We start from the raw sequence: 22315 nt of genomic DNA, 5'->3' as shown, positions 1-22315 counted from the left end.
GAGACTGATACTACACGACACCACTGTACATGCAACATCCACTGGATAAAACATTAGGACTTGACTGGTATAAATTCCACAATTATCAATCAAGAAGACCAACAGAAACTGATGAAGAAATCAGCTTCTCCTGTGGAACTGCCTTTGTGAACATATCGGCAGGATTCTCACTTGTGTGAATCTTCTCAAGCCGTAACTGACCCTCCTCCAAAATAGTCCGGATGAAGTGGTACCTGAGCTGAATGTGCTTTGTCCTTGAATGAAAAGCAGAGTTCTTCGCAAGATGAATGGCACTCTGGCTATCAGTATACAATGGGCTATCCTCTTGTGTCTGACCCAATTCCTTCAGAAAACATTGCAACCAAATCATCTCTTTGCTGGCTTCTATAGCAACAACATACTTAGCTTCAGTGGTTGAAAGTGCAACAACTTTTTGCAACCTAGAAATCCAACTGACTGCAGTTCCCCCTATAGTAAAAACATACCCTGTAGTACTCCTCCGTGAATCAATATCACCCTCCAGATCAGAGTCAACAAATCCACTTAGAGCAGCATTATATCCTTTGAAACATAATGCCTTCGTAGTAGTTCCTTTCAAATACCGAAGAATCCATTTCACAGCATTCCAATGTTCCATACCCGGATTACTCATAAACCTGCTCACAACTCCCACTGCATGTGCAATATCTGGCCTTGTGCATACCATTGCATACATCAGACTGGCAACAGCTAATGAATACGGGATGTTAGACATTGTATTAACCTCTTCCTGTGCCTTTGGGCACATCTCCTTAGTCAATTTGAAATGACTCACCAAAGGTGTACTAACTGCTTTTGCATCCTGCATGTTAAATCTTTTCAACACCTTCTTTATATACTCACTTTGGGACAAATTCAAGGTTCTATTTTTCCTGTCCCGTGTAATCCTCATACCGAGAATTTGCGTAGCTGCACCCAAATCCTTCATAGCAAATGACCTGGCTAATTTCTGTTTAAGATCATTTATATGTTGCATGTTAGACCCAGCAACAAGCATGTCATCAACATAAAGCAACAGGATAATATAATTGCCATTATCAAATCTCTTAAAATATACACAATGATCAGAATGACATCTATGATAACCGTGTTCAGCCATGAAACTATCAAATTTTAAATACCATTGTCGGGGTGCTTGCTTTAGGCCATACAGACTTTTCTTCAACCTGCACACCAAGTTCTCCTTACCTTTGACCTCATATCCCTGTGGTTGCAACATGTAAATTTCCTCCTCCAAATCTCCATGGAGAAAAGCTGTTTTGACATCTAATTGTTCAAGATGTAAATCATCTGCAGCCACAAGACTAAGTACAGTTCTAATTGAAGTCATTTTTACAACTGGAGAAAATATTTCATCATAATCTATACCCTTTTTCTGTGCAAAACCTTTTACCACAAGTCTGGCCTTATATCTTTTCTAACCTCCTTCCTCCTCCTTTAGCCGATAAACCCATTTGTTAGGCAAGGCTCTTTTTTTTGCAGGTAAAGGGACTAAGTCCCAAGTCTTATTTTTCATCAAGGAGTCCATCTCCTCTTTCATGCCTAGTTGCCACTGTTGTTTGGCATCCACCTGCATTTCTTCTTCATATTCTTCTGGTTCACCAGAATCCGTTAATAAAATAGAATACAAAGAAGGAGAAAATCTTTCAGGGGGTCTACTTGTCCTCGTAGAACGTCTAACACTTGCAGGAGTTTGTGGGACAATCTATTGTTGCTGAGCATCAGGTACCTGTGGCATTTCATTTTCAGGAATCTCATCCAACACCACATATTCTTGTTTGTCCTGTTCATGCTTCTTTTCTTGCATCTATTCTTTATACATAACATTCTCATTGAATATAACATCTTTACTTCTAATTATTTTCTTATTTTCAAAATCCCATAACTGATAGCCATATTCATCTATCCCATATCCAATGAAGGTACATTTCTGAGATTTAGCATCAAGCTTGGTTCTGTTTTCTTTATCAACATGGACAAAAGCTTCGCAACCAAAAGTTTTTAGAAAAGAATAATTCACCTTTTTACCAATCCATGCCTCCTCTGGAATACCACCATCCAAAGGAGTTGAAGGTCCTCTATTTATCAAATAGACAGCAGTATGTACAGCATCTGCCCAAAAATGTAAGGGCAATCCAGCATGCAATCTCATGCTCCTCGCACGTTCCATGATGGTCCTATTCATTCTCTCTGACACACCATTTTCCTGTGGAGTTCCTGGAACTGTCTTCTGCTTTCGAATCCCATTTAAGGAACAGTAATCTTCAAATGCTTTGCTGCAATACTCACCTCCATTATCCGATCTGAGACACTTTAACTTTTTTCCTGTCTCATTCTCAACCAAAGCTTTCCATTTCTTAAAAGTTTCAAAAACATCTGATTTTTGTTTTAGGAAATATACCCATGTTTTTCTGGTTGAGTCATCAATAAAAATAACATAATAACAAGAGCCACCAAGAGATGATACCTGAGCCGGTCCCCATACATCTGAATGTACAAGCTCTAACTTCTCACTCTTCTTCTCTTTCCCAACCTTGAGAAATCTGACTCTTTTCTGTTTACCATAAACACAGTTTTCACATAACTCTAAATCAATCTTCTTTAGTCGTGGCAATAGATTTTTGGAGTGAAGGATTTTCATCCCTTTCTCACTCATGTGCCCAAGCCTATGGTGCCACATTATCGAATCTGTTCTTGCAACATTTATTGTTGTTGTCCCTGCAGTAACTTTATCTGTAGCAGCTAAGGTAGAGTAAGTGTTACCAGTACACAGATATAATGTGCCTACCTTCGCACCTTTAGCTACTACTAATGATCCTTTAGTGACCTTCCACATACTGTCTGAGAAGGTAACTATGCAACCTTCACCACCTAGTTGCCCTGTAGAAATTAAATTTCTTCTTAAATTAGGAACATGTCTTACCTCCTGCAGAAACCAGTCATTACCATTCTGCAACTTGATCTTTATCTTTCCTTTTCCAATAATTTGACAGGGCTCATCATCACCCAAATATACCTGTCCAAAATCACCTTGAACATAATCTAGAAAATATTTTCTATGGGGTGTAGCATGAAATGAAGCCCCAGAATCTATTACCCAGGAATCATTAACATTATCCAAACATAAGATTAAAGCATCTTGTAAAGTATTACTTGCAATATTAGCTTCCTTACTGTCATTTTCATTTTTGTCTCCTTCTTTGTTTTTCCGAGACTAACAGTCTTTCTTTAGATGACCAGGCTTTCCGCAGTACCAGCAATCTTTCTTTCCTCTAGATTGAGAGCGTCCTTTCTTTGACTTCCCTCGTGACTTCTCATTCCCAAGGCCTTTTCCTCTTTCTTTTGATCTTCCTCTGTTCTCCACATTCAAAACACTACCCGATGATGTTGGAGTCTCACCTGTGCTTTTCCTTCGCATTTCCTCGCTTAGGATAACACCAACAATATCATCAAATACCAAAGTATTTTTACCAGAGACAGAGTTACTTACAGCCATAACCAAGCTATTCCAGCTTTCTGGCAAAGAACATAAAATCAAGAGAGCCCTAACCTCTTCTGCAAAGGTAATTTTTGCCGAAGACAATTGACCGGTAATTGTATTAAATTCATTTAAGTGCTCCGCTATAGATCCTCCCTCACTCATTTTCAAATTAAACAAACGCTTCATAAGAAATACCTTATTCGAAGCCGAGGGTTTCTCATACAACTTAGCCAATGTTGCCATCAAATCTACAGTCGTTTTTGCTTCTGTTATATTGAATGCTACAGACGACGCAAGGCACAATCGAATGGATCCCAGTGCATTTCTATCTAAAATGTCCCACTCTTCATCTGATATTGTGGTCGGTTTCTTTGCCTTTCCTTCCAATGGCCGCCACAAATCCTTTTGATATAGGTAATCCTCCATCTGTATTTTCCATAACTGATAATTCTGGCCGTTAAACTTTTCGACCTTGAATTTGGAATCCTCCATTGCTCCCACTCAAATCTGAAAGTCCTGCCAATTTACGGAAAAACTCACTCTGATACCAATTGTTAGGGTTTCAAGCAGATCCGAAGCAAATATGAACTAACAATTATATGCAGATTTAAATACAAAAGATAAAGAAATAAAACAGGACACAGATAACACAGAGATTTAATGTGGTTCACCCAGAATGGGTTACGTCCACCATACACAATCGTCCAATCTTTCTTATTATCCAGCAAAACAGTACATCAACCTTACAATGCCTTAAGCATCCCAGCCGCTTATAACATGCGTTTTTAGGGCAACAAACAAAGTCGGCCTTTTTAGGGTTTTATTACAATGTCGGTTTTCATCAACAAAAAAACGGCGAGGATACGTGCTGAGTGTACAGTACTTTGCTGATCAGTCACCATATTTCAACAAATGGAATAAGTATTAGAGGGTGGAGATTTATAGATGAGGTGGGAGGTCAATATTCCTCCATATTGCATGTGTGAGCATGAGGTGGAGACAAGTTTTTTGAGAAGGCATGTGTGTAGACACTTAAAATTAACCATTGAAATTCACTCAATTTATTTCTCTTATTCATCCATCCCTTCTATCTAGTGAATTAAATAATTCATAATTATCTAATTAATTTCCATTTATTCTTCTATTCCCTAGCCTATCCTTCTAGGTGAATTCATTTGATAAATTTACCTATTAGAATATACCCTTATCCCTTCATCTATTAAATTAAATAAATCCCCATATTTATTTAATTTAATTAATTTATCTCCTTTTCTCTCCACATAGAATTAAAATTATTTTTTAATTCTCCACTCATTCTCTCTCCAAATGTCAAATCCTCCATCAACCCCACTTGCATCCTAATCACCTTTATAAAGTACTCAATCATCCTTCTAATTATTTGCACATTCTTGATCTATGGGATTAGGAAGAAGCCAACTCTTTTCCATAATTTGCCTCCCAAGAGGCCCAATAAGCCTTAAAGGCTACACACTTTTGGAAGGTACCCACATGGGTGAACCTTCCCCACTTGTCACCTCTAAGGAATTTTAAAAAAAAATTATTCTCATTCCCCATGTACTTGGAGTATGGGGACAAGAAATGCCTTTATGGAAAGATATTTCCATACTCCAAGGGTACCTTTTCCCAACCACCTCTCCTTGCCTCCTCTCCTAGGTTGTCACTTGGCAACCTTTCATGCATTGTGAGGACCAAGTGATCCTCCACCATTGTTCTCATTCACTAAATATTGGACCTCCATTTCATCTCCCCTCATTCAACCACTACACTTAGCCAAATTTCATTCATTCTCTAATGATACACATATCATTGACATGCATCTTGAAGCTTTGAGAACCCTTATGCTACCAAAATATTGAGTACACATTAAATTCGACATCGTTGGGAAAATCATTGCAACAAGGAGATCAACATGCTTGGTTTACACTTCATTTCACTATGGTTTGGTCCCTTTTTGACCCAATCTTGAGTGCTTCAATGTTTTGTGATTTTGAGTTGTTTTTACTTGTTAAATCAATTCCTTTTGAATCACATTTCATTTCACATAGTGTGAAGATAAGGGCTCTCAATCACCTCCTTGATTTTAAAGCGGATGGTGGAGATTAAAGAAAAAAATCCTTTGACCTTTAGTGGTGTGAGGTGAAAGTTTAAATTAGAATAAAAGTTTAAAATTTAAATAATTATAGTTATCAAATTTAATCATGTATTATTTAATTGATTAATTAGAAGAATTTTTTACTAACCTTCATAAATCAACATCAAGGATGTGAGGGGGGATCACTTGTGATTGATTAGAAATCTGATGAAATTAATTTAAAGAAGAATAGATAGCATGGGGAGTAATTAGTTAAATTCATTTGGCTAATTTCCAAGAAATATATATGGAGAAGTGGAAATAAATTTATTATATTTATAGTTTATATGTATTAATTGTTTTGGCCTCATATTGGGAAAAGAGGCATCCTACTTTGTGTTGGCATTAGAGGTCACATGTTAGATATTTTGGGAGGTGTTTTAAGAGGTTGTAAGAGAATCTAATGTTAGTATAGTATTGAAAGATAGGAGTTAGTTATGGCATGTAAGAGCATGATTATAGGGGAGTTACATTGTAATCTTGACCAATAATATGACAAATCATATTAAGGCATATTTGAATGGGTTTGAATATGCAAAAATGGAGTGCCCAAAATGAGGAGTCAATTGTGAGACATTATGAGAGGTTATGGAAATATTAAGAGCATATTCTATTTTTAGCAAAGGATGCCAAGAGTAGTTGGCCATTGAAATGCGGGTTAGCTAGCCACTATTTCTTGGTCACTATTTTTACTCATGGTTTTAGTAAACCACTTTCCATTTATGATTTTAGTGTTGTCTATTTATTTATTCTTGAGGATGGAGTATTGCATGAGTTGTATGATTGAATTGCATGTATTAAGCTACACTACCAAAATTGATCTAAAATTTAAATATTGGTGGTTCTCTTATATAAGCATTGCTTGATACTTGTATTGTAACTTCTTAAATACCAAACACTATAATTGGTTTTTCTTTGAAGTGAGGTTTTCCCATGTAAATCATCTTGTTATGACCAAAGTTTGGGCCAATTATGGTACCATTTCTAGGTCATTATTTTTATTCATGGTTTTAGTAAATCACTTGTGAAGTTTAAATCCTATTTATTGATGCTCAAGGATGGGGTATTGCATGATTTGTATGATTGACTTGCAAGTACTAAACTATGCTACTCAAATTGCTCCAAAATCTAGATGTTGGTGATACTCTTGTAGAGGCATAGTTTGAGATTTATATTGTGATCTCTTAGTTGTTAAATACTACAATTGATTTTTCATTGGAGTGGAGTTTTCCTCTAAAAGGGTTTTTCCTATGTAAATCATCTAATTATAGTATAAGTTTCCTTGTACATTATTTTGTATAGCTATAAGATCCTATTTTTTGTATGTACCTCCCCTTAAAGATTAGTGTGGGAAGCATTTTCAACCATTTCTTCCTTCCAACCCATCTAAATATAGAAAGGCATTAAAGATGCTTTTAATACCACTAATTTCTCATGTGTGCAAGTACAAGAACTTGTGAATAATTTCTCAGTTTACTAAAAACATTATATAGATATGGGATAATTATATATAATCACCACTAAAGGAATTTATCATAGGATTGAATTATGTGTAAGTGATAGAGACATTAATATCTTATCTCTCTATTATCTAGTCCTCAATTGAATATCATATTTAGATTTTATGGTACTAGACACGTACAATAGATATGGGATAGCAATACATAATCACCACTATAGGACTTTATCATGGAATTGAATTAATTATAGGTGGAAGAGATTTTAATATCAGCATGTCCCTATTATTTGGTCCTTAGTTGAATATCATATTTAGATTTGATAACAATAGACATATAGAATAACTATGGGATAACAATATATAATCACACTAGAGGACTTTATCATGGGATTGAATTAGTTATAGTGATATTGGTGTGTCTTTATTATCTAGTCCTTAAATGAATACCCTATTTAGATTTAATGACTTTAATCCCATCATTTCAATGCAAGCACATGCAGATAATGGTTAATGGTTAGTAAACACATAGATATGGGATAACAATATAAAATCATCACTTGAAGACTTTATCATGGGATTGAAATATTTATAGGCAATGGAGATTTTAATATTCGCATGCCTTCTATTATCTAGCTCTTAGTTTAATATCATATTTAGCTTTGATGATAGTAGATATATAGAATACATATGGGATAATGATATATAATGACCACTAGAGGACTTTATCATGGGATTGAATCAATTATAGGTAATAGAGATATTAATATCATATGTCTCTATTATCTAATTCTTGGTGCAATATCATTTTTAGATTTGATGACGGTAGGCACATAGAATATATATAAGATAACAATATATAATCACAACTAGAAGACTTTATCATGGGATTGGATTAGTTATAAACAACTTAAATATTAACAACAATATCTCTATCATCTAATCCTCAATTGAATACCATATTTATATTCAATAACATCAATCACACCATACCAATTAAAAATTAACAATTATACTAAAACAATTATCCCTCTCATTTCCATTTACATTTACACTCATCACATTCAAATTCATTTATTAATTTAGAGTCCAAGTAACATTTATTTATTAAGGGCCGAATGCCTAGCTCGATTGGCCAGAGCTTCTAGTGGTGAAGCATGAGGTCACAAAGTCTAGTCTCCCCCCAGCCCACATGGTATCAGAGAACGTGTCATGCCAGTGTCACCGGTCACGTTAAAAAGTTACCCGGTGTACAGTTTATAAGGGGGTGTTATACCTTATTCATGCAGTCTTAAAAAGAACATTTATTTATTAAAATTTGAGCTTGTAAACAAGTTACAAGGTGCATTTAGTCATTGTCACCCATGGCTATCCAGACACCTAGAAAGTAAGTCTTAAAGAAGAGTTTCCAAAAAAAATCAAATTCTCCCCTTCAAATGTTTTGCCTTTTAGGGGGTTGGATAGATGCCTCTATGGTTGTCCGACAAGACAACACTAAAAACAATGTCTTTTGTCCTTGTATACACAAGTACAAGAGACAATATTTAGATGCCCTTTATATATATATATATATATATATATATATATATATATATATATATATATATATATATATATATATATATATATATATATATATATATATATATATATATATATATATATATATATATATATATATATATATATATATATATATATATAAACTAAGCAGTATCATCACATTCTGTAAATAATTAAATAAATAAATAAACATTTACAATAGTTGAATCCAGCATGCAAATTTCAAGTTTTTTTTTTAAATTGAAAAGAAAATTACAAGTTTTCCGAAAAATATTCAAAGTCTCCTCTTCAAATGATTTGCCTTTTAGGGGGTTAGATAGATGCCTCTTGGTTGTCCGACAAGACAATACTATAAACAATGTCTTTTGTCCTTGTATACACAAGTACAAGAGACAGTATTTAGATGCCCTTAATATATATATATATATATATATAGTTGAATCCAGCACTCAAATTTCAAATTTTTTTTTTTAAATTGAAAAGCAAATTACAAGTTTTCCAAAAAAAATTCAAAGTCTCCCCTTCAAATGATTTGGCTTTTAGGGGGTTGGATAGATGCCTTTGTGGTTGTCTGACAAGACAACACTAACAATGTCTTTTGTCCTTGTATACACAAGTACAAGAGACAGTATTTAGATGCTCGTGTATATATATATATAAACTAAGCAGTATCATCACATTCTGTAAATAATTAAATAAATAAATAAATATTTGCAATAGTTGAATTCAGCATGCAAATTTCAAGTTTTTTTTTTTAAATTGAAAAGCAAATTACAAGTTTTCCAAAATAATTCTAAGTCTCCCCTTCAAATGATTTGCCTTTTAGGGGGTTGGATAGATGCCTCTGTGGTTGTCTGACAAGACCACACTAAAAACAATGTCTTTTGTCCTTGTATACACAAGTACAAGAGACAGTGTTTAGATGCCCGTAAAAAAAAATATATATGTAAACTAAGTAGTATCATCCCATTCTGTAAATAATTAAATAAATAAACATTTACAATAGTTGAATCCACCATGCAAATTTCAAGTTTTTAAAAAAAAATTGAAAAGCAAATTACAAGTTGAAGATTGTTCCTTAGGCAAATTTGGTAGAATGGATACCCCTCAGTCTTTGGCTTTTAGTCAAAAAGACTTCAACCTAAAGGCTTGTGCCCCATATCACATAGCAAAAAGTACTTCCTGAAGGCCCTGAATAGACTGATGACTCATAGAGTTCGTACCCTTGCTGAACTGCCGCAGATCTGCACCTCGTGAGAGATGAAATGTGAAGGAAGGAACGTACGCAAGTGAAGGGGCAATTGCGTAGAGCAACAGGTAGGCCAGTCTTATTATTTATATAAATAACAACAACAAAGCAGAAAGGACCGTTCCGGGAACGTCCTTTACATACGGCCGCCCCAGAAGCAGAATCAAACCAGTCGCTTTTCCCGCTAAACGAAAAACTGTCTCTCTCTCTCCCCTTCCCATTCCTTTCCTTTCCTTTACCTTCCTCTCAATTAATAAATACCTGTAACGCTGTCACATTTGCCATAAGCTACTCCGCCCATTTTCAGCTTCTTCAGCCATGGCTTGGAGAAAAGATGGCTTGGAAGTTCACTACAGGGGAGTTCGGAAGAGGCCCTGGGGTCGATTCGCAGCAGAGATCAGAGATCCGGCAAAGAAACAGAGAGTTTGGCTCGGAACTTTCCATACAGCGCTTGAAGCCGCTGCGGCTTACGATGCTGCCGCCATTTTCTTCAGAGGTTCAAAGGCCAAGACTAATTTCACATATTCCTCCTCCACACAGAGCACGGAGCAAAATAGTACTGTAAAAATCGTCTCTTGCTCTGTAAATGACCGCTCCAGACACGTTAAAGATTCCATTGCTGGTCTCGAAGCGTCCAACGCGGAGATTAACAGGCAGCTTTTGTTGTTTCGTTCTGGTGAACAAGATCTCGGTTCTTCCGTCTGTAGACAGAAATTTTGTGAGGAGGAGGAGGGAGCAAGAAGGCGAAGCTTTCAAAGCGGCTCTGATTGTTCGTCAGTTGTCGTGGATTTGGCGACGAAAGCAGAGGGTGAGGGTTCTAGTGGCAGGATGTCGTCTGTCTTGGATCTTAATCTTCCGCCGCCTCTGGATGACGGAGATGAGCGGCAATTGCTCTAGATCGGCTCAGAAGATGCAATTTTTTTTTCTGTCTTTTGTCGTAATTTTTATGAATAGTTTGTCATATGTAAATTTTGGTGTTACAGAAAAGCACAATGAAAATCTTTATAATTCAAAGAATGCATATACAGTAAGTACCCCAGCTATGGTGCAGAGGGATCTTTGCTTCTGGGTTTTTTCAGTAATCACGATGTAATTTTCAATAGCATTTTAAGGATTTAACAGTGGAGTTTTTCAGATAATATTGACTTAACTTGAGTTTTGAAAAAGAATATTATACGATTTGATATGATTTCATCTACTGTAAAAATACCATCCATTTCAAAACATAGCAATTATATAGTATTTTGATATTTAAATTGAAGTATTAATTTTTAGTATCCATTTCAAAACATATCATTTTATATGGTATTTTGATATTTAAATTGAAGTATTAATTTTATATTGAAATATTTTATTGTTGGTTTATAATCTTCTTCAATACAATTTATCGTTTTTACTTTAATATTAAAGATTGAAGATATTAGACATATTACAATATTTACTTTGAAATTAATTTTATTATTTTTTGTGAGAATTTTTTTAATGGAATATCTATTATAATGAATACTTTAACCTAATCTTATATCTTAAAAGGAATATCCATTCCACTCACTATTTCTTTGTTTAATTTTAAGTTGTAAGGAGATGCATGTGTAAGTTCTAGATTCTATGTTGACTCGCTATATAGTGAGTTGCACTGATGAGAGCTGATTTGAGTTGTCATTTGGTGTTCAAAAGCTTACTAGCTACGGGAACATAGATTGGCAATGTCTATGCAGCACCGAGGATGCACCTTTGACCATATTTATTTATTAATTAAAAATCAGAATACAACAGCTTTTTCAATTTTCAATTAATTAATAAATACAATCAAAGTTCATCCTTACATACAAGTGAGGTATATGAGGGTGGATCCATCGGCCATCTAGAAAAGACATTGCCGTGAAGTGTGAGGTATAAGAATAAGGTTTCATTGGGTATCCAAAAACATACGTGCATTAGAGATGTATGAAATCATCTCCTAAATTGACAGGTGCGTTTTGCCTTAGAACCAAGCATACGAAAACATAGTTGCATCAGGCATCCAAGAGAACTAATTCATTTAAAAAATGGTTAGAGCGTCTTTCTAGAAAAAAGGCAAAGTGCTTTGAGGACACAAACTATAAATATGTGTAGACAATGTTCCAAAACATATATAGAAAAAATGATGGCTTGAGGCCAACTCAAGGAAGAGATATCTAATGTATTTTGAGGACTATCATTTGGAGTGAGCATGGTCTTTGAGGTTCAATTTGGCTATGAAGAGATAGAGTCTTTAGAGAGATCTAAAAATTAGAACTTCAGAAGAGACTATAATGGTTACCATCTTATAGAATTGTTGTACACTAGATGATGTTTCCTACCAATTGTTCTAGTCATTAAGGATAATATGACACTACAACTCAACCAAAGATATTATATGAATCAAAGATGAATACCTATAAGACTCTCATAAACCAAATACTTAAAAAAAAAAAAAAGCAAAAAAGAAAAGTAACACAACTAGGTAGCACCTCATAGCCTAGGTTCTTATAAACCAAACATTTCACAACAATTCTCACAAAAAATAAAATTTAATGGACGAGCTTTTCCTCCTTTTCGGCGTAAACAAAGCGCAAAGGAAATATACGCGGGGTCGGCAAGCGGCAGGGGGCCCACATTATCAGCCCCAGTCGGAAGTAGGTCAGAAAGTTCCCATTCACCGCCACCCGTACATCTTTGCTGTCTTATTCAAAACCGGCGACCTGCGGGACCGGTAAAAGGTGGGGCAGCCAACTTAGCTTAGCGTGTATAAAGAAAAAGAAAAAGAAAAAGAAAATGAAGGGTGTTGGGTGAGTGTTCAACGGTCTGCCCGTCCGCTAAATTTGGATTATCTGTTTTCGGACTTTTTGAGATAAGTTGGTTTTGGGCTTAAGTAAAGGGCAAGAAAATGCCGACACGTTGTAACTTCAAAATGCAATAAAATTCCATTGGATAAAATAATGCGATAACTAAGACGGCGGAATTTTTTTTATTTTAATGTATATTTCATTGTCATTAAGAACGTATATATTTAGAATATGTATATTATAAGTTTAGTTGTTCATGGCATATTTATTTTTTTAGTAGTAGATGATTATGTTTTTTTAAGTGGTCTTGTTTTTTTTATATCTTTGTAGTTGTTATATTTTGTTTTTTAATATCTTGTTTTTTTTTCATATCTCTATTCAAACATTTATAAAAATTTGTTCTTAAGTTGTTTCATAGGATACAACTCCTAAAACATCCTTATATGTTATTCTTCCTTAATTTGATAATGCTTGTTGATGGCTTAATGTTTTTTCTTTGATAAAGTGTATTATGGGAGAGGTCTCCCTAAAAAAATGCTTAGGAAATGCGTCAACATGGCTCAGGTCTTACATGAGATTCACTTAATTACCATACAAAACCTTAGATCCCACATGGGATTCACTTTAATACCATACAAAACCTTACAAGTTTTTTTCCTTTTTAAAATTTTTTTTGATGCAAGAGCATCCACAAGTGAAGAAGCGATGGATTGTTGCATTTAAAGATTTCTCTACTATTTTTTCTCATAACCTTAATTGGAAAAAAGTTATTTTTGGTCGTGGTATCAGATTGATGTGATTGTTGATTCCATTAGACAATCTTAAAGAACTTATAGAAAGATAGATGTGCAGTTGTGTTTTCTAACAATTATCATCGAACAACTAGTATTCTAAGGATTTACTCTAACAACATATTTCTTCATGTGACTTTCTTGTTTTCTGAAATCCAAGTTTTATGCAAAAAATAAACTAAAATTATGCACCATCTTCAGCAAATCAAGGAGCAAATGTCAAAATGTTAGCTTGAGAATAAAATCAATCAATCTTTGAAGTATTATACACTTCCATAAGAATGGTGCTTTTTGTTTCAACCTTATATGTAAATGGTTAAACTTCAAAGTTGATCTCTTGTAATGTTATTATGGACAGCATAGGATGCTACTATTTTGAGTCCAAAGTTACTGCTATTGTTTTGAGGCCAAAGTTATTGCTATTGTTTTGAGTCCAAAGTTACTCTTTGTATTGAGGTTTCTAGGTTATATAATGGCCTTGGGTTGTTTGAATGTTGATAGTACTCTACTCTCATTTTTTGGCAGCCTTATGGTTGCCCATATCTTATGCATTTTTTCTTGCATTGGTTCAATAAAAAGAGCATCCACAAGTGCAAGAGCAATCTTGCATCACCAAAAAAAAAAGAATCTTGTTTTATTTTTGGTTTTGTAGGCATCTTTAGTGACCTAATATTTTTCAGAAGTTTGCATTTGAGTGCATATGGATGTAAAAATTTACCCAAAGCTTTGAAATTGTAACATTAGCCAATGGTAAAAGAATAGCCAATGAACATTTACAAATAATGAAAAAAAATTTCAAGGTTCAATTTTTTATAGAAATATTATATGTGAATTTTGGACCTTTAAATGATCAAATTGGGCTTCAATAAATGTCTATTCAATTATTGATTTGGCAAAAGCATCACATAGAGCACTTCAAGCTCTTTAGCTTAAAAAAAGGGGGCTCAATCAGTGCTTGAATCAAAAGTTATACCTCATGGCATTTTTTATGAGTGAATCTTTGTTATTGTGGATTTTATGAGCTAACCCTTATCACATATTGTTGAACCCAACATATTGAGATCATTATTAGTTTTATCCCTTTGCCTATTCATTTCCTCTTTGTTAGTTTTCAAACCTTGGATTCAAGATATTTTCATCTTAGACAAAAAGACTATTTGGGTCCAAGTTTGGATTGAGTCCCTTGGGTTACCCTCGATATGTTAGAATTTTTTGAGTCAAATAGCCTCTTCCTTAGACATTATGGTTTGTGTTGAACTTGAATGATTCTAATTCGTTCATCCTCAACAATAAGTTTATGTTGATGTAGACCATTCCAAAGATTTAAAGGTGACTATGAATATCTAAATTGGATGAATTAGATACACTCAACCCATTTTTTATATAAATTTTCCAAACACTTTCTATTGTTATCAATCTTCTAAACATAAGATTCAAGATTTTCCTTTGGTTTCTCCCCATCCCAAACCCTCCTCTCAACTTAATAATATCTCATTGTGTTGGAAAATAGGAGGAAGGGTGGCATACAATTATTAAAATTACAAGACCAAGAATTTAGGTGATATTTATTCTTCCCCCCAAGTCTTCTTTAAGATTTGGGGGCTAGAACCTATAAAGTTTTTTAAAGTTGTTGTCATTGATGATATGGTAATTGTTGTCACTTCTATGATTGAGATTGTTGGAGTTGTTGTCATTGATGACTAGTGTTGATGATGGAAGTATATAATATTGTTGCTAATGATGGAAGTATATGTTGTTGATATGTTATCATTGTTGGATTGTGTAGATTGATGTCATAGGTGTTGATAAAGTTTTGTGGAATTAGATGAATGTGTATATGGTTGATGATTGAAGGTGTTCCTTGTTGTGGTTGTCTGCCTCCTTGGTGTTGATTTATATACTTGGTATGATGTTGTTGATGATGATGGGATATGTTAGAGAACAATGATGGTGTTGATACTCATGTTTGGATGGCAAAGATGTTATCATAATGATATCATATTTAGATGAGGGTTAGAAGCATGATCATTAATTAGACATGTTGTCGATGATGTTGATGGTCTTGTACTTGCTACAAGTTGTTGTCATATCTTTCTTGTTGCTCTTGAATGAGAAAATGGTGCTACAAGATGTTATGGTCTCCAAAATTTGATGAAGTGTATGAATACATGAAAGTATGTTGAAGACAATCTAGAAGAATGTGTTGCATTCCTTCACATTTGATGCTATGGTCTTATAGTTTGGTATTCATGTTTATGCTCTATGGATGTTGCACTCCTATCCTTTTAGGTCCTTGGTGCTGTAGCTAGTGTTTTTGGTCAAGGTGGTATGTTGACACTTTCATGGCTAGTTAGGATTGGTTCACTGAATGCTCAACATTGATATTTTCTTATTGCGGTTGTTTCAAGGAGTGTGCCCTTGGTCTCCTTCTATTGTGCAGTGCAGCGCTTGGGTTTGTGACATGGCTTAACTACCTCTTGTGGATTCTATAAGTCTAGTGGTTGTATCGGGCATTAAAATGTTGATCTTTTGGTGCAATGATAATCGCACTTGTAACAAGTGGTATCAGAGATTGGTCACAGGTTCAAACCCCTCGCTTGCATTGGGGGGGGGATTGTTGCAAGGAGTGCTCCCTTGGTCTCCTTGTGTTGTGCAACACAATGCTCGGGTTTATGACATGGCTTAACTACATCTTGTGGATTCTATAAGTCTAGTGGTTGTATCAGGCATTAAAAGGTCGATCTTTTGGTGCAACAACAACCACACTTGTAATAGGGGCTTTGAGGACATATTTATAATTTTTATATAGTGTCTCAGATCAAATTTTAGGTGATAAATTATTCCACAAGCGTGCTTGTCAAAGTCTTATCTCATGGTTGTGTTTCATAGCATTCTGGTAATGAAAAACTCTATATCATATTGGTTTTGCCAACTTGTCTTGGCTTGACAATATGAAAGATGTATCTATAACTGTTGATGGATGTTCTAGGAATGTCTCTATGTGGTATGCATGATGTTGGTTGATTTGTTTGGTGCCACATTATAACTTGGAGATGGTTTTCAATATAATTTGCAATTATTCGACTGACATGTCTTGTTCTCTTTCTTGTTCTATGCCTTTGCGGGTCTACGCCGGCATTGGAGTTTGTGTTGATTTGTACTTGAGTCCCTTTTTACTTTGTGGGGATCTGTATTAAGTAATTTCATTTGGAAGATGTGTTTTGGGTCGACTGGTTATGTGCTACATAGTTTTATCTACACATTACCCTATTGTTGACTTGGGAGGATGTGCACCAACATGTGTGATGTTTGGGATTGCATTGGAAAATGAAATAAGATGTTTTTTTAGTTCCTCTATGTCCTAGATTGGACCACTTTCATTGTAATTTGTTTTTGTGTCTGACTTAGTTGGATCATTCCTTATCCCTTGTTTTGGCGAACATAACTGATGTTTTTGAGATGATGTGGATGGTACATATAGAAGTTAAAGTCAATTGTAATTAGTGTGTATTTGTATGGATTGAGGAAGATATGAATTTGAGGAAGAGGAAGTGTGTGGTGAAAGTATTGGAGCCTAATTTTCAAATGGTTACTTGAGGCAATGGGTCAAAATCAACTACATTTCAGGGAGATTGTTGGATACAATTATGTTGAAGGCATGTTAATTTTAACTCTTATATTAACATGTATCTTTCTCAGAGATAGTGGGTACCCTCAACAAGTCCTTTATATCTTGTCCTTAGGTAGTGAACCTCAACCTACAAGTCCTTTCGTGAGTAGTGAGCTTCCTTAGGCTGTGAGCCTTAAAACAAATTGTAATATTGTTCATATAGTGTGAGTTAGCTCTCACCTCAGATTCTCCCTTCTTAGGTTTTTCTCATAAATCTGGTGTTCTCTTATGCATGTGCGTTCATTTATTTATATTTTATTGCTATTGATCAGATTAATTTTTTTGGGATTTGAATAATGATTTAAAGTTTTAAGTTTTGTTTAAGACTTATCCAACACCCCTCTCAATCTTGGGGTGTGTTCAAAAATTCTAGTATCAAAGACAAGTTTCTCTGAGGAAGCTTAATCACTTGAGGAAAGGTCTAGGATAACACAAGATGGAGCTCACAAGGCACCTAAGTTTGATGGAATAGACTTTGCATATTGGAAAGTTAGAATGGAAGGATATTTGACCTCTTTAGGGTTTGGAGTTTGGAACTCAATCAAAGATGGTTATACATTTCCCCCTACTCCTCCTATAGATGTAGCTATCATTTAGTTATATGAGAACAATGTTAAAGCAAGAAATACAATCATGAGTGTGCTAGTTGATTTAGAACTTGTAAAGGTGTTGCACTATGGTACAACTAAAGAGATGTGGGAAAAACTTAGCAACATCTATGAGGGAGATGATAAGGTAAAAAAAATCAAGTTACAAAATCTCAAATGCAAGTTTGAGATTTTGAAGATGTTTGAGGATGAAGATATTGCTAACTAAATGCTCTAGGTTGATGAGGTTGTAATTGGCATCAAGGGTCTTGGTGTTGAATTGAAAGAAGATGAAGTTGTGAAAAAGGTACTTAGATATCTTCCTAAATCTTATGATCGTAAGGTGTTTTCTATTGAGGAATTTAAGGATATAGATAAATATCCAATGGATCAACTATATGGTGCTCTAACTTCTTTTGAGATGAGAGAGATTGATAAAGATGCTCCTAAAAGAGAAGCTACAATCAAAGTTAGTAAAAAGGAAGAAGATGGATGCGTTGATCGACTTGATGGCTTTGATGAAGTCGAAGAAAACTTTGTAAGAAGATTGAAGAAAGGTACCGATAAATACAAAGTTAAGTTCCTTTCAAATGTTTAAACTATGGAAGAATTGATCATTTTGCATCCAAATGTTCTTTCAAAGAAGATAGAAATAAGAGAGGAGAAGATAGATATAGAAGAGAGATGTCTAAAAGAAGTTTTTATTCCAAAGAGAGCAACTATTCATCTAAATTGTGAGGATTGTGATGATTTAAATGATAAACCACTATTTCTGGCTATGAAAGTTGATGACAAAGTGAGTAATGTTGAAAACTGTAAGGAGAAATGGTATTTTGTAGATTAATAAAAATAATGAAAAATCTATGGTTGTGTAGACTACCTTCCATGCTAAAGACGAACCAAACACTTGGGTGATTGACAGTGGGTTTTCCAATCACATGACTGGTGATAAAAAAAGTTCATCAGTCTTAACAAGTGGAATGGAGGATCTGTCAAGTTTGGAGATGAAGGGTCAACACAAATTTTTGGAATAGGTGCAATAACTATGGATGGAAAAAATAAGACAGATGATGTCCTTTATGTTAAAGGACTAAAACATAATCTTCTAATTGTTAACCAGATGTGTAGCAAAGGATACAAACTCACTTTTCATGGCAAGGGTTGTGAAATTAGAAAAGAAAACTCTAGAAAATTGATAGCGAAAGGATCTAGGACTAGAAACAATGTTTATCACTTAAAGGAGGTCAATCCCTTCATAGATTTGAATGTAACAACTAAGGAAGATCTTTCTCTTGAACACATGGAAACTAAAATAGTGGTTAAGGATATAATTCATCCTAAACCAAACCTAGAGGCAATGAAACTAGAAAGTTGGGACTTCAATTCAAATTATTGTAAGGTAGATATTGAAGGAGATCTTTGGTTTTCTCTTAATTACATAGATTCTACAGGGATAGAGTGCAAAGAATACAAGATTAAATTCAGTAAGGTAGAGAAGACAATTGTCGAGATAAAAGATCAAATGGAAGGAAGCGAAGAATGTGAAATCAAACTCATAAAGGTAGAAGATGAAATTGCCAAACTAAAAGAAAATAAAGAATGTGAAGATAAACTCAAAAGGGACGAAGTTCTCAACCTAAAGATTCAAATTGAACAAGGTAAGATGATTGGTGATTATTTGGATTCCAAGATCCATAACAAAACTATTGAAGTCTTTAAGTTTGAGGAAGAGATAGTTGCTTTGAGAAAAGAATTAGAAAATACAAAAAAGAAGATAGACATTTAGGGTGATCTTGACTTTAAAAAGGGAGAAAGCTCTAAATCAAATATGGATGAAGGCAAGAATGAGAAGAAGGAAGAAAAGGCACATGATGAATGTGAGGAGACAAATGAAGAAAAGAATAAATCCAGACAAGTCCATAACCAAAAGAAGAACTTTAAAAGACCTACTCTTAAACAGGTTGCTCCAACCAAGTACTCCCAATTTTTTAATGGTAATTGTTATTCTTGGAACAAGTTTGGGCATAAGGTTGTTGAATGTAGAAGTAAGATGAGTATGAATTCATTTATATTATTTCCATACATGTAACAAGTTTGGTCATAGGGTTGTTGATTATAGATCTAATGTAAGGAGAGTGTTTATTCTCTACAACATAGCATAACTTGCCATAATTGCAATAAAATAGGACACCTTGCAAGGGAAAGATTGTGAGCTCTTCTGCTTCACAAGAGAAGATTGATCAGAATTGGGAAAAGAAGAAGATGAAGCAGATGTGGAAAATGTCAAAAAGACAATGAGGTAGAAAAGGGATCCGATCTTCTGCACAGTGTAGAAGAATCCTCTAGTAATTAAAGAAAATCATAGATTCAAAGGGAGCTATTCAACGCACGCATTCTGTCCACCTAAATTTTTGAGGCTTCTTTTTGGGAAGCTAACTGATCTATAATTGTTATCCTTGTTTCTAGCTTCCTTAAAACTTCATGAATTATGAAAGAGTCATTCCTACAATTTTAAAACAAATCAATTTAAATTTCACTATACAATATTCAACACCTCCAAAAAGAAATTAACTAATTCAAAATTATGATTATAAACACTTTCAACTTTTGAAGTCAATTACTTTGATTTTTATTTCCATATTTCCAAATAGATTATCACAACTATTTAATCTTAATTTGATTATCAACACTCATTATTTAATTAATGTATCATATGATTTTATGAAACGTGTTATTTATTTGTTTAGAAAGTCAAGAGAACATTAAAAACATGTAGAGAAAGGGAATCAATGTAATCGTACGAAACTGTGTTAAAGCACGTGCTAAAAAGCTTGGGCTTTGCGGCTCGTGTGTTTTTTATTCCATGCAATGCGCGTGAGCTGGACTTTCTTCTGCAACTGACGGATAAAGTATTAATGACCGAATTGCTTGCCGACACTTAAACCAAAATACCTCCATGTGAATTAGCCGCCCTCCTTTTGCCGCCATACACCTGTCCCATGCATTCTAAATCAGGCACGTGGCTGACGACTACATTGACTCAACTACTGACGTATACGGCGCCGTATATTTTGCTCCACAGAATTACGTAAAGCGGCCACAATTTCAAGCCGAAAATATTGTGCGGAACGGAGGATATGTGCTCCAAGCTCTCTGGAGCGGATCTGCACCTTACCCGTTTGGAACGCTTTTGTGCCGATAAATACTTTTGAGTTAACAACGGCACCCACGTGATTGGAAAACATTATCTATTTAGTGCCTTTAATATAACCCTAAAGTAAATGTTCATGATTTAATGTCTATTATTTTTTTAACAATATTGTATCAATAGTTATCTTTAAAGTTGTTAGAGTTGATGATGACATCAGCACACCAATAAAATATGACTTAGTATACAAGTATGGGTCTCATTTTTTTTGAAATTTTCACACAAGATTTTGAGAAATGTGAAATTTTCACTCAAGATTTTGAGAAGTGTAAAATTAGAGTGTTCAACTATGATAATCTGAATTTAAATAAGACATAAAAACTCCAAATATTGATTATAATTTTTGTAATTTATTTGTCTTGTTTAAAAAATGATTTAATTAAAATTTAGAATTTTATTTTAGTTTATTTGTGAATCGAAACCAAATATGCACTACAAAAATCTGATTTAAATTGTCGAGTTTACTTCAATCCCTAACAAATACTTTGGTATAAGGATTTAGAATATTTAAAAATACCATGTGATGATTTGTGAATTGTAAAGGCTCGTATGTTCCTCGGTCAATCTTCTTAAAACTTTTGACTTTAAGACTTTGTGAATTGTAAAGGCAAATGTTGACAAATAACGAACAAATATACATGTGATTTAAGATGTATATTTCGATTGGTAAATTGAAGATCGACAATTGATTATTATGAATGAGTGAATAAAAATTATTGTGATTTGAATTAAATGTCAAGTCTTATTGAAAATCATCACTTGTACATTCATTGCATACAGGCTGACCTAACCAAAATAAAATGAATCCGAAACAAACTAACAAAAACATTAAAATATACCTTTTTTTATCATTATAAATTTAACCAAATTATAGTAATTATTCAAAGATATAGAAAATGATAATAGTTATTTTTTAATACGTAGCGAATTAGAGATCGAAATCATAGGGAATGCAAAGTGGCAGTACAAACAAAAACGTTTTGGAAGTAAGTGATCATTTTTTAGTGCTAAAGAAGATACGATTCTTATCACAACTATGATTTTTTAAAATAAAATGGCAGGCATTCCCCCATGTTTTACGCCATACACCGCAAAGTACTTGAAATCTCCTCGTCGTCCGTGATGCCATCGAGTATTTAATAATAAATTTTTATAAATTAAGATTCGTGAAATCTTTGCTTTGATCAATACTAAAAAAGATAGGCGGTTCGGTGAACAAAGATCTCTAAACAAATTAGGAATTTCTTCTTGTTGATTTTTTCAATTGAACAATTAATAGTTGATCAATAATCCTACTTTAGATAAAAATGGA

General features: G+C 34.1%; 1 protein-coding gene across 1 annotated transcript; it reads left to right on the top strand.

Annotated features, from left to right (window-relative positions):
* Positions 1–10059: 10059 nt before the first annotated feature.
* On the top strand, positions 10060–11090 carry LOC131027314 (ethylene-responsive transcription factor 11). Its single transcript, XM_057957326.2, has one exon. It carries the CDS (start codon positions 10259–10261, stop codon positions 10835–10837), a length of 579 nt encoding a protein of 192 aa, XP_057813309.1. The 5' UTR covers positions 10060–10258; the 3' UTR covers positions 10838–11090.
* The last annotated feature ends 11225 nt before the right edge of the window (positions 11091–22315 follow it).

This window comes from Cryptomeria japonica, chromosome 8, assembly GCF_030272615.1.
Source record: "Cryptomeria japonica chromosome 8, Sugi_1.0, whole genome shotgun sequence".
Lineage (NCBI taxonomy): Eukaryota > Viridiplantae > Streptophyta > Pinopsida > Cupressales > Cupressaceae > Cryptomeria > Cryptomeria japonica.
Note: the sequence above shows the minus strand (reverse complement) of the source record. Positions and strands in the feature narration are given on the sequence as shown.